This window comes from Galendromus occidentalis, unplaced genomic scaffold (genome assembly GCF_000255335.2).
Source record: "Galendromus occidentalis unplaced genomic scaffold, Mocc_1.1 scf7180000077477, whole genome shotgun sequence".
NCBI classification, from domain to species: domain Eukaryota; kingdom Metazoa; phylum Arthropoda; class Arachnida; order Mesostigmata; family Phytoseiidae; genus Galendromus; species Galendromus occidentalis.
Window position 1 is genome coordinate 1,759,654 of NW_003805465.1, and position 12,818 is coordinate 1,772,471.

General features: G+C 51.7%; 2 protein-coding genes across 2 annotated transcripts; both read right to left on the reverse strand.

Moving 5' to 3' along the window:
• Positions 1 to 534: 534 nt before the first annotated feature.
• On the reverse strand, positions 535 to 1,340 carry LOC100908519 (uncharacterized). Its single transcript, XM_018640242.1, has 3 exons — positions 1,240 to 1,340; positions 962 to 1,115; positions 535 to 844 (listed from the first exon to the last, which is right to left on the reverse strand). Exons 1-3 carry the CDS (start codon positions 1,313 to 1,315, stop codon positions 535 to 537), a joined length of 540 nt encoding a protein of 179 aa, XP_018495758.1. The 5' UTR covers positions 1,316 to 1,340.
• Positions 1,341 to 3,326: 1,986 nt separating this feature from the next.
• On the reverse strand, positions 3,327 to 5,247 carry LOC108864487 (uncharacterized). The gene is made up of 7 exons (XM_018640243.1): positions 5,200 to 5,247; positions 4,983 to 5,086; positions 4,623 to 4,875; positions 4,392 to 4,533; positions 4,067 to 4,284; positions 3,687 to 3,967; positions 3,327 to 3,576 (listed from the first exon to the last, which is right to left on the reverse strand). The coding sequence occupies exons 1-7, from the start codon at positions 5,245 to 5,247 to the stop codon at positions 3,327 to 3,329; spliced, it is 1,296 nt and encodes a 431-aa protein (XP_018495759.1).
• Positions 5,248 to 12,818: the final 7,571 nt, after the last annotated feature.

Below are 12,818 nucleotides of genomic sequence, written 5' to 3' on the forward strand. Positions count from 1 at the left end.
GGAATATATGCTCGTCGAATCGGAAAAACGGCTCCATCTTGGGCTTGGCTCATGAGTATTCTCTGTCCTCCGCCCGGCAGATTGTAGATATACTCGGCTCTGTCTCTCTGTCAGGATACTCCGAATCCCTCCAACCAGAATCAACGTCACGCAGCGGAAGGGTAGCGAATGGATTCCCCGCCGACATTGGTCTTGGGAGAGGGATCTCGATTAGTCCGAAAGAGTACCATATGCCATCTCCTTGGTCGACCGGCATGCGGTACTGGAGCTGCTTGTGGACCGAAGCGATAATGGCCGTTCTCCTCTTGATTACGTACTGCCGCCGAGTAGGAGTCGAATTCTTGCGCTGCCCGCTCCCTGAAGTACTTCAGTGTTGGACTCAACCGACATCTGCAGCACTTCGCTCGCTCATGCTAGCGTGGTCTCGAGGCGGCAGCAAACGTGCGATGGTTTTCTGCTCGAATGAACCATCGAATTTGACGTTCAGTCTATTCTTGGTGATGGAATTCTAGTGGTTGCAGGTGAGATTGCTTTTTATTGATAACCCTGATGTTCGGCAAGAAGACGACAATGGACGTTGCGAACCGATGTCCTCCTCAAGCAGGCGACGGCCTCTCTAGCGTGGACATGGAACATGCGAATTTGAAGGGAGATGAATTTGAACACAAGGGCAGAGAGACTCCCGGGGAGCTCGAAAAACTTGGTCGCCACTCTCCTCAAGAACCTCGCGTGCGCCAGGTTCACGCGGAGGAGAAAGTTCTTGTTTTCGTTGAGCTGGCAAATATTCCTCATCAACCATCCTTTCTTTGAACATTCTTCTCTCGTCAGTACTGTCGACTCCGTTCTGGAAAATGCATTGAGTCCAACAAAAGAGCATTCAGTGCATGCTCTGCAGGAAATCCCGCAAGGCATGCGGATCCAGAAGGATATCACTCGATGAAAGCAAAAGTCGACGACTCACAAGTTCCGCAGATTTTCCTCGAAGCTCGAGAACTCGGAGTTCAGGTCGGTGTAGAATAGGTTCCCCGCGGTTTTCGATCCGAGATCCACGCAGGTCTTGATGAAGTCCATGTAGAAGTTGACGTAGTAGCTCTTGATCAAATCCATAACACAAGCTGCAGCGTAGAATAACGTTGCGATGAGATGAGTGTCGAATGAGGTGAAATAGAAGCGAGGTAGATCGAGCACAAGTAAGGGTCTGGTGAGATAAGATGCTCAAGGCACGCTCACGATACTCACTGACGGTATTCCGTTCCGTATCTGCATCCGTAGTGCCAATGAGCAAGAGACTCAACAGTGCCGGTAAGTACTTCATGCTTGAGCTCCAGGATCCGACGCAAGGATGCAATCGGAGCGCAGAGCCCGCTTGCTTAAATACCATTGCGTTCTGCGGCGGATTCCTCTCGCTCTCTGGGGAATTGGTTGCGTTCGAGGTCACGATGGAGGAGCACATTCGAAAATCGACGATCAGCCTATATTTAGCACGGCGGATGTATCCATCCTTCCAAAGGTCGATCATAAAGCTCCTTGAAAGCTCCTCGCGTACTTTGTACCATGGGTGAATAAATTCCACCTCTGATATGGAAATGTAGACGACTTTACTACCTTCCTCGACATTACATACTCCCCTCATTGTGAACTTAGAAGCTCCGCAGCCCTTCCTGCCACTCGCTTTGGAGGGAATGCCTTCGGGCATCACATGCGTCCTCGTCCCCCATCGAGATCTCCACTAGAGCAGAAATGGCTAGCGACAGGCCACGGAGGACGTCTCGTCTCTACTCTCATTAGATGACTCGGTTTCGTGCAGATTGATGGGTCGAGACTCTCACGGTAGCCGTGGTGAGCTCAGAGTCGCTGTGGCGTCGGAGGAGGAAGCTCCGACATCTCCTGCCGTTTTCAATATGCTTCTGCGAAATTGAAGGTGGGACCCAGGGAACAGGGGAGACAGCAGAAGTGAGCGCAAACTTGTGATCAGGAAGAAGCAATTGTTCGGAGAGGCGGGAGGCTCGGTTTACTGCATTCGTTGCGATCCACAACGTCTCTAATTTACCACATCGCTTCTCGTTTCGGTGAGCTTGCGCACAAGAGTCCCTCCGGGTGCGCGACTCGCGGCTCGCGGGTACAGGAGACACAGCGCCCACCATAGTCTGATGGTTGGCTGCGGGAGCTGCATTTCAGAATAAGATCTCATGATTCGTTCGCCGAGCTCCATAAGGCGGTCTCGCGTCGAGGTAAGCTCGCGAGATATGTACGAAGGTACACCACGAGCGATGGTGTTCGGATACCCGGAGAGAGCCCCCGCCAAATCCCGGCAGCTGCGAGGGATTGGATGGTTCTGATCGGATCGGGTCGGAATCATCGGTGATTCCGAATTTAACTCGCTTGTCTGTGGCGACTTCTCGGGCTGCCCCCTCTGTCTGACAAGGGCTTTCTGAAGCAAGCGGGATGGCTTATCAAGGCGCGCCGGACGCGAATTCCGCGACGATGTGCCTCGTGGAACATTCCTCTATTGGCCTCTCACCGTGCAAGCAGCCGTCCGCGTCCTCTCCATTCCGACCAATGAGATTCCGTTGGAGGAGCAGATTTTCGGAAAATTCCCACTCGGAGTCTGCGAGAACCGAATCGAGGCAATGACCGCTCACGTCTGGATTCCCGGTCTGAACTCGGAGCTATTCTCTCATTGGAGTCAGCTGATTTGTCTACCGAGTACCACTACGCTTGAGAAGAAATAGCGAGCTCCGTGTCGATGCCTCATTAAAGACCACTTGGCTTTGCAGAGCACTGACAGGAGCGATAGATCATTCCGGGTGGAGAGACCGCAAGCTTGATTGCTGATGCATCCATAGATAGCCGAAGTCATTCGATGCTGGCTTGAACTTCTGCCGATCACTGATCACGAACTCAAGGACGCTCTGGGCCCTTATCGTCATTCGATCTTCGTGGGACCATCGTTATCCCTAAAATCGTGATTCATGAGCAACTCACATGAATTCTTGTGCACTCTGTTCGGATTAGGCTCAGTTTTTGCTCACCTTTCCGGTGGGTGTCAAGCGGAGCGACGTACGGGGAAGAAGGACTCACATCGTGGCGGATTTTTTCGAAACTGGGAAGTAGGCTTCGAATATGTTAGAAGAGGCCTCATTTTATCGGAACAGAGCTCCCTCCAACCTGAGTCGCATTCTTGCCTCCTCGTAGGTTTTTGTGTCGCAACTCCGCAGAAGGTTCCTTCCTACACCTCCATCGGGGACCCGCCTCCCCTATTTGAGCGAGGAGACCCGATTCATCAGAGAAGAAGAATAAAGGTCATACGATTCGTTTCAGATATTTTATTTTCGACTAGTTTGGGAACAAAAGTTATAGAGCACGAGATGCCAAAGAATCTCGAGCCAGAAACCCGCGACAGACACCCCGATACTGAAGACGTAGGTACGAAACACAGACTGGAGGTCCATCATCGTTGTTGCCTTGATTTCAGTAGGGAATTCCATGCGACTCGATGGGATGCAGTCATCGTGACCTTTGAAGAGATCACGATCCTTCATGAATCTGAGACCCATCGCCTGGAACCAATATATGCTGAAAAACAGGGAAACAGATTGTTGCCTGGAGTCTGATCTAACTGCGTCACTCCTGCCTAGCGAGCTCAGTCGTCTACAGTTCAATGGCGATAAGATATGAAACTTCACTGTAGATCCATAGTGTGCAGCATTCGTCGACCTAGCCTGCGGCTCGCGAGGAATGTACTCCGTAGATCCCCGAAATCCTCAGGTGATATGTAGTAGAAGTACTTGGTTTTCGGACACCAGGCGTTGACCCTTGTCTTGAGTAGTAAGCGGTCGAGAAAGATGACTGCTTTTTTGGAAGCAAGCAATTCCTGTGACTCATCAGAGAAGATTCGATCGACTCCGTAAGCGACGGCGGTCCTCTCGAAATGTTCCTTAATACGAGGTCCGATTTCCGGTATCTCCTATGGAGCAAGATCTCTTCTCGTCCGAGTCAGTCTGCCAGGGGATTGTATTCTTTCGGCTCATAGACATTCGGCTCCCCATTGGGGATATTCTCTCACGGTTATCATATCCATTAGTCTCGTGTTCGCCAGGTGTATGGAGATCAGGCGGGGGTTCTTCAAGAATTCTTCGAGGGTGTTCAATCGCTCCGTTGGCGCCCTGACAACAAGATTGGCTCTGCTCTGTCCAGTAAAGGATAGAGCCAGAATGAAGGATGTCATCAACCAGAAACCGCTCATTATCCGTGCCGATGGTGCCGTGAACTTGGAGTGAACCCCTGCGGCCCATTGAAATTTCGGCGACGGTTCCACAGAGCAGACAAACACCGACATCTACGAAAATTCTCTCGCTTGTGCGCCGAACCATATCCGGAGTGAGACTTGCCTTCTTGGACGAGCATCGCGAAGAGCTCGACGGCGTAATCGGAAGAAGCAGAGACCGGCCAAGGTTTCTTCAGAACGAGAGCGATATGAATAGCCACGATGAATGTGGCGAGAATGAACGACGTGAATAGGAACAGCCAAGTCTGAAGTTGAAGCACGTATTATACATCACGCACAGCAATAAAATTCGAGATGTCCCCCGGACTCGGGTTTTTGTCGTCGTTGAACCTACATATCCGTCGAACGAGCCACTGAAACTTTGAGCTCGAGTAACGAACGCAGTCTTCATGCCTGACAACATGGTCAACATGGACTCGACGACTATCGGGCTGAAATGAAGCTTCGCAAAATATACTGCATTCCTGGGCTGTGGACCCGTTGAGATGTCGGCGAAATCGTCTTCGATCATGCGCGGCATTCCCATCAGGGTTCCGTTCGGGAAACCCATCGCATACCAGCCGTCGATGGGCTTCTGGACGGTGTAACTAAGAGACAGAAATTATTCTCTGAGCGATTCCTGTGAGACTTCAGGGGATCGCGACACCTGAAGGCACCCGAAGCGCTGTGCTGAGCGCGGGTACGAGGTTCTTACGTCATATTGAGGGCCTGCATGAGATGATGATGCAAACCGCCCAGTATTCCCTTGAGTTCTACGGTGCCGTCCGGATGTAGTTCCGCCCAAGTCCAGGGGGGATGCTGGGAACGGGAGAGAAAATATGGCGTCATTATCATCGAGACGGTGCGGGAACTCCCGAGATTGACTGATTCGTCACTGGTCGTGGAATCCGAATGGCGTTGAAAGCACTCACATCCATGTAGGTATAGCGCATGTTCCGTCCACTCCAGGGATACACCATCGTGAGCCTCAGTCCTTGAGTAGGTGGAGGAAGAGGGCACTCATAGACAGGGTGCTCCCAACTTCCGGGGGATTTTTCGCGCCAGGGGAGTATATTAGAAACTCGAGGGAATTCAGCTCGAGGTCGCTCGATGGGCGACTTTCAAGACGAATGGCGTGGACAGTTCGATTGGATCCGCGCGGGTCGCTGATTATCCTTAAGAATGCGAAGTAAACAGCCTGTTCCAAGTCGACCCGTTCGATATGCTGATGAGACCTTGATTATCCAGAAGAGACGACCATAATGAGAGAACACCGGTCTTAGAGTGCGACCTCATCTTCAAGAAGATAGGGTCCACGTCGGACAATACAGGTGAGCGAATGAATTTTATCCTCGACCTCTCGACACCATCGACCCAAACAGCCACTGGACTCCGGATTAAATATTGAAATGAAAGTGAACTCAGCAGATTTGAATCGGATATAGCGGAATCCGCTCGAGGGTTTGTTTCCCGATCTGCTATCCGCACGAAGGTCCCCTGGAACTCTCTGTCTGGAGGGGGAACTCGGAGGAATCTGAGCGCGAACTGATTGTGAGTGGCGGAAAAATGTGCGGAGAGCCTAGCGAACCTCTACGTCACGTGCGTACTTGATACGTACTTGATACGAACAACAGCACGTGGGTACGGAGATCACGAAATCGGCCAAGAGTACGAGGCCGTAGCGCCCATGCTTCTTCGAGTGTTTAGTGACTCCCAGAAATATGCGCTGTATACCTAGTCCAGTGCAAGTATGATGAAGCGGTACCACCGATGCCAATCGAAGGCTGTGAACCCTTCGGGACATTTCCAGATGGTGAGAAAAAAAAAGGCTCATTGCGAGGCTTCTATCTTGGGAAGCTGTTCTTAGGTGATCCAGGAGTAGTTGCGCTCGAATTCGGAAGGAAAGTGCCACCAGCTTTTTGGCGAGGAGTCTTGCGAGGAGATGACGTGAAACGCCGCACGACTACCCTTAACCGATAAACTGGCGCCATTGACTGAGCCTATGGGATAGCATCAAGACATACGGATCGCGAGCGGCAAGAGGCCTGTTGTGCGACTTCGATCTCACTGGGAATAAATGCGAAGAGGGCAGTTTGAGATTGATATAGGAAGGCCGCTTGCGCCTTCTCAAAGCGATTCGGCAGTGAATCAGCACCACGAATGGCCAGGACGGAATCATTTCCCGGAGATCAAATGTCTCGAAGTTCGACATCGTTTGAGGTCTCAGGACCTTATTGACGGACGTTCGACGCGTTGAGAGGACCGATATTTCGGTGGAGCGTGGTGAAGCAAGTCTTCGTCGTAAAATTATCTCGCTCAAGATCCGGGGAAAATTTCTCCACAGCAAGGAAGAAGCATGACCTCTGAAAATCAGGTGGATCTATCGTCTCCTGAGCTCCATCAATCCTTAAGCGGTCTAGTTCGGTACTTCTCGGAACGCACCGCATGTTTTCGAGATCACCCCCTTACGATCCATTGATGAGTTCCTCTCGTATTAATCTCGAAACTCCGAATTCCAGATGACTCGCATGCTGGACCTGAGCATGCCCTGGAAGATGATAAGTAGTGGTAAGTGATGGGAGCGTGAGCGATGGATTCTTGTTACCGGCGAAGGATGCCGAGGTTAACACGTCGAGTAAGATCTTGGGGGTCCCATGGCTCCGAACGGGTATGCCCCCTTGCCCTCTCGCTACATCCGCTCCTTCCCTGCCTGGTTATTTTTTCGTCAGGCCTTTCAGAGCACAAACGCTGCAAACTCTGCGGGGTGAACACCGAGCATTTCTTGAACGAAGACAGGGTCGAGAGAGTCGTGAGGAAGCATGAATAAATTGAGTTATCATTCCTGTATGTATACCTGGTGATCACATACTTGATATATGTATGTATGTACGCTTATCTCGAAATAACGATAACGTAGACCTCATGAGCAGGAATATGGTGCGCTAAGAACCCGGACTGCATTAGATTGCGTAGAATCCGTCACCGTGAGAGTAGTCCACAGTCCACCCCCTACGATTGTGGTGCTGTCCTCCATCATATTGGTTAACGATCAGCGAGCAACTCAAGCACGGCTTGCTCTGCATTCACGCATTTGGTCCGTCGGCCTGCGATTGCTCTGGATGTGCTCTCGATGCCCGCCATCCGAGCAAATTGCAGGTTACGATTTGCTCCCCTCACGGTTGCTATCGTTACTTGCCGAGCAGATTCCATGGTGTAGGTCGGGATGCCATCATCGTCGCTATCATCATCATGCATCTCATGAACAACCTGCAATCGCTGTTAAGCGAAGCGATTCTTCTCCTGGTTGTTGATCTAGTGAGCGGACCGAAGAAACGGGAGGGCACTGGGAACTCGGAGTCGAGGATCGAGAAGAATTCAGAAAATGAGGTCTGGATCACCTCCAACTTCCCACGGGCCACTGACGCGCTGGACTCGACGGAACACTCTCAGCGAGGATAAAAACTGGCAAGCGTGTTCTCTCTCTCACTTCCGATGTCATGCCGTGCACTGAACGTTGAAGGAATCGATTGTCACTCCCGATGGGGAGTCCGATGCTATGATGCATATTGAGAGAGTTATATCCCGGCACGAATGCGGAGCCGAAGTCGACAGCCTCCACCTCACTAATAATAATGTATTGCTCGCCTCATGGACAACTCCCTCTCGATGCAAGTTTCTGTTTGCGAGGAGCCTGAGGCAGTCCAGGAAGTGCAGTGACTTTGCAAAAAACTTTCAGGCAGCTTATCGAACCTGGGTTCGATGGTCGCAGACATTTTTGAACCCTCGATCCCGCACTTGGGCATCTTCCGGTCGCTCATTCGTAGCTATGGAGCAGGGAAGAGCGGTCTGGCCGATAGGCTGCCGCTGTCAAGGATGGAGATTCGGATCGCAGCTCCGCCAGCGGTTTTCGGAAGTTCGTCAAAAGCGGCGCCGATGCATCGGGAACAGATATGCAAGCTGAAAAATTTGATTCATCTTGACCGGCGTTCCTCGGTAAGAGTCTTCTGAGTCATAAGCTTTGAGCCATGTCTTCGAATGCCACGAATATTTCATCTTTCGGAATGAGCGTTCCCCTCCATCCCCCGTAGCATATGCAGCAAAAATCAGAAGCGAATTTTTCCATACATCCGAATCATTCATATCTCCCTAATACCTGTAGGTGATACGCTCTCGTAGGAGCGTTGGAGGTCTACGGGTGCCGTGAGTGCGGGAAGATCCACAAAAGAAATCCTCAGTCTTCTCCCATCGGCATATTTAAGCTACGGAAGACCGCGAACAGCAAGCCGTGCGCGGGAGTCTGCCCTATGAGACGAACGCAGGGGCAGACGACTCTCCGCTGGTCGCCGCTATCTGGTAAAAACATCGCATGGCAACAAAAACGTCTTTGATGATAAACACCGGAGGGAGCAAGGAATCTGGATTCACAGCAAGCTTCGTCGAGAAAAAATCGGGGAAAGAGTGATTTAATTATTCCATTAGAAAGCTGCAGCAGCAGCGGCAATTCGACGGTGACGTTTTTCCGTCAGACGCCACACGTTTTTTGCGCTTTGTATTCGTCTGTCCCTCTGAAAGTTGCATCTCCGGAGCACATAAACACTGTGAATGTCCTCATGATTGTTGTGTATGTTTAAGTGTTGCTCGAAATGTCCTTGTCGGGAACACGCGTTCCGTTTGAACGTGGAACACATTCCTTGTTAGGCTGTGTTCGAGATGGTGGTGCTTGTGTGTGTCTATGAAAGAGTGTCCGTGTTCTTGTCCGAGGCCGCCTACGTTTCTCCAGTAGTTTACCTCGAATAAGTCGTTTTCCATGTCAGCCAGCTTGTTGCGGCTTCGGGGACCACTTAGCACGTGGCTTGGGGTGCTTTTCTCTCGCCTACGGAGTCATGGAGAGATGGTACGCACTAACCGGTTGACATCAGTCCGATCCCGGCCGACTCCCCGATTCTCGGTCTGAGCAGCGAAGGCCTCGCAAGCCCCGAGCACTCCTCGAAGCAGCTTGACGAAGCTTCAACACTGAGCTGAGACGAGTCCCCTACTCGACTCTCATGGAACCGAGTACTTGCGTAATCATTATGACCATATGCCGCGAACATCATTGTATGTACATATATCGGAATGAGACACGCTCTCAAGTTTCGAGATGCTATTCCCCTCGATTCCGCCAGAAGCCCTGTGATGACACCGTCCTCCCATTGAACGATCGCAGGCATGTGGGTCAGTCGGGAAAATATCCGTCCTGCGGAGAACACGCGTGAGGAGCGACTTCTGCTTCCGAATAGCTCGCGGATTTCAGGAAGAAGTCCGGTGAGCTCCCCCTGAGGATCAAACGTGGCTTCTCGCCTCACGGAACGATGAAGGAATCGGTTCGATACTGCTACAGAGTATGCGCTAGACTGGACGTTCCTTGCGTCCGTCGTAATGGTTCGGAGCAGGTCTCTTCTGCAGGTAACGGAAGGAGCTGTATTCAATGGCCGGCAAGTCGCACTCAAGCCGGTGGCTTAGACGATCGACGGTACGATAATTAGGATGGTCGAACGACTCGGCTTCCCATGGAGATTCACCTTGGTCACTCGTGGCCACTGCTGCCAGTGCCATTAGAGCCACTCTAGATGGTGAGGACGTAGTCGTAGAGATGGTAGACAAGCTCGCTGCCTTTTCTGAGATCCCGTTGCTCGAATATAATGTGCTTCGAGACTCGAGACTTATTTTCTCCCCAGTCTTCGAAGCTCCGTACTATGATGTGTTTACTCATCGATGCGAGGAGACACCAACAGAACGAGATTAATTTACTGGATGCTTGAAGCCTGGTTCATTGAAGCCTGAGAAAGTTACGCCAGAATACTTGAATCTCAGCTCGATTGCATTGATCGCAATCAGTAATTCACGGCTTGATGGTTGCGCAGCCTATAATGAAGGTTGCGAAACTCGCCGGAGTGGATAATCTCACGCATAATGACCGCTACGTGTACGAACAACGACGCTTGAATCCACTTCAACCGCTTCCCCATCCATCTCAGCTCAATAATTTGCCGCAACATTCGACAGTGATGGATTCTCCGGCTGAGAACAGCCGTTCCCACGGCTATACCGGCAGAGAGGAATCGAATCTGGTGAACATTTGAAAAGATCACTTCCAGGAGTGGATTGAATCATTTCCTCGATTCTCGCGATCTAAGAGGGTATTCCCAGTCCCGATTCGGATGCGTAATTGGAGAAGGTGCTCCGAAAACTCCTTAATCATTGGCGGTCCGAGGTCATTTGCCTTTCTCGAACCTCGGGATGAACCGACTTCTGATGTCTACAGTACCGGCCCCTGGGGCTCTTGCGCTGGACTCGAAAAGGAATTCGAGAGCCGGCTTGAAAGGCATTCAAAACTCTGATTTCCTTCCTCGAACTGGGCGATAACGTCTCCGAGACCCCCGAAGTGGACTCCCTCGATCTCACAGTGACCTCGCGGATGTGTTATATGTACGTCTTACGAAACCCAGACTCGAATGGATTCGATCCGTTGTTATAAAACACATCAGAACACGGCAGCCGTCGTGAGTATACTGATGTGAGCGGTCTAGCTCCTTAAAGACCGATTCTGCAGCGACCTTATGCCGTATCCACCACTGCTGTCGCTCAAGGGTGCTCATCTGCGTTCCGAGCTCGCGAGACTCTCCTCCTGTGCTTCCTCTATCTACTGGATAAATTTCCCAAGCCGGGAGACCGGCGGCAGGCTGATCGGGCGAAGGTTCGACGTGCCGGTCAGCTGGCCGGCTCCCTCCAATTTAGATAGAACACTTCGTTCCGGCGTGTCAGACCTTAATCCCTCGCGGAGAAAAACTAACCGGTCAGAAGACGATACGGTTATCACCGCCAGTCCGTATCGCTCGGGACGGGCCGTCGAAGCTTCCGGACGGGATCGAAATTTGTTTTTCCTACATTGAATCCTCGTTTTCCTCCCACGGATCCACGAGCTTGAGCCGACTTGAAGGACGATGGTGACGGCGACAGCTCGACGAAAAAAGGAACCCGAAACAAAGGGGACCGATGCGAGTAGTTTCGAGCTATCTGACCGTTTGCGATCATTTTAATCCCTGTCATGGAGCGTCAACATCGGCAGCAACTCGTGAATCCGGCAAACACGGGTCTAGCTCTGGGACCTCGTCGCGATTAACGAGTTCTTCCGCGAACGATCCTGAGTGTTCCAATGAATTTGCGGTGCCGGAGTCCCGGGCTAGGCAATTTGAGTTCAGAAGAGCGGAGTGGAACTCTTGGTTTTCATTTCGGGATCGATCGAAGCGCTCTTTATTTATATGGCTCGCCTTGTGGGTATCTGCTCACGGCCTAACCCGAGCCGACGAGCCGGCTGGCTGCAAAGCGGCAGCGATGGCAAAGTTTTCGTCACCCTGTTAATATGCGCATATGGATGAGTGAAGACTCGTGTTGTGTGTGTGACCGGCTTCCTCGCTTCGCTTTTGCTCTTACTGCTGGCTCCCAGGCGGGCTGACCCTCGCGGATCGGGCCACACTGCGGTGGTCCCGGGCCGAACTGGTGCAAGCTGACCGAAACTCAGCTCGTCGGTCTCCTCAGACGAACGGAGGCGACGACGGAGACGACACCGACAACGACTGACTCAACACCTCGGGAGACAGATTGGATAGCGTTACACCATCACATCAACCTCATAATCTTAACGACAACGGGGACGAAGCTGAAACTTTGCCCTTTCAGTCATTCACTGTCCCCGCTGCCACCTTGTTGGTTTTTTCGACCCGATGAGCCGTGCCAGAGCAAACCGAGCGCGTGGAGGAGTTTCTCCGGTTTGGGGAACCCAAACGGTGGGTTCCGAAAGGAACCCTCGATCATGAATCGGTTGCCTAATTTTCTCCCATTGCAGAGAAGGCCTCGAGAGACCTCCGTCTTTCGGAAGCGCGGACATTTCGGAGCAACTCATATTTTTCATTGCTTCGATTGTATTCCGGTAGGACGAGCGGTCGACAGAGGGCGTGTCTCGCTCAACGCCATTCGAGTTGAGAGTCGCCGTTTCCTGAAGTTGAGCTGGAGCCAATCCGATTGTTCCTTCGGCGGTCATTCGGATCGCCGACACGGCTGTTCCATCGAACGAGAATCAACACTTCGCTGTCGATGACAGCGTATGGCTTTGTCCGCCAACAGTTGAATCCGGTCTCGATGAGGAAGCCATTTGGAGACCTTCGAGTCGTACTCCTCATGCCGATTGACCGCTCGATAGAAATGGCTCGCTCGCTGGACTTCTATCTGATTCGGAGATGCGGATCTTCGCCTTCGACCTCAAGACAACTGCTTTTTCGGTCTTTCTTGTCGACTCTGCAGCATAACTCGTTTTATTCGGTGCTTTCCGCTCGTTTCATGGTGTTTGGCCGGAGTGATGAACGGAGTTGGGTCTCGCGCTCGACAAACACAACTGAGGCTTTCCCCATGGAAGGCGATGAAACTCGGCCAAGCTACGGAAGATCGTAGGATCGGTCTCATCACGCAACTTCCGCGAATCGACGAGCTGCTCTCTAATTCACCCGACTGACAT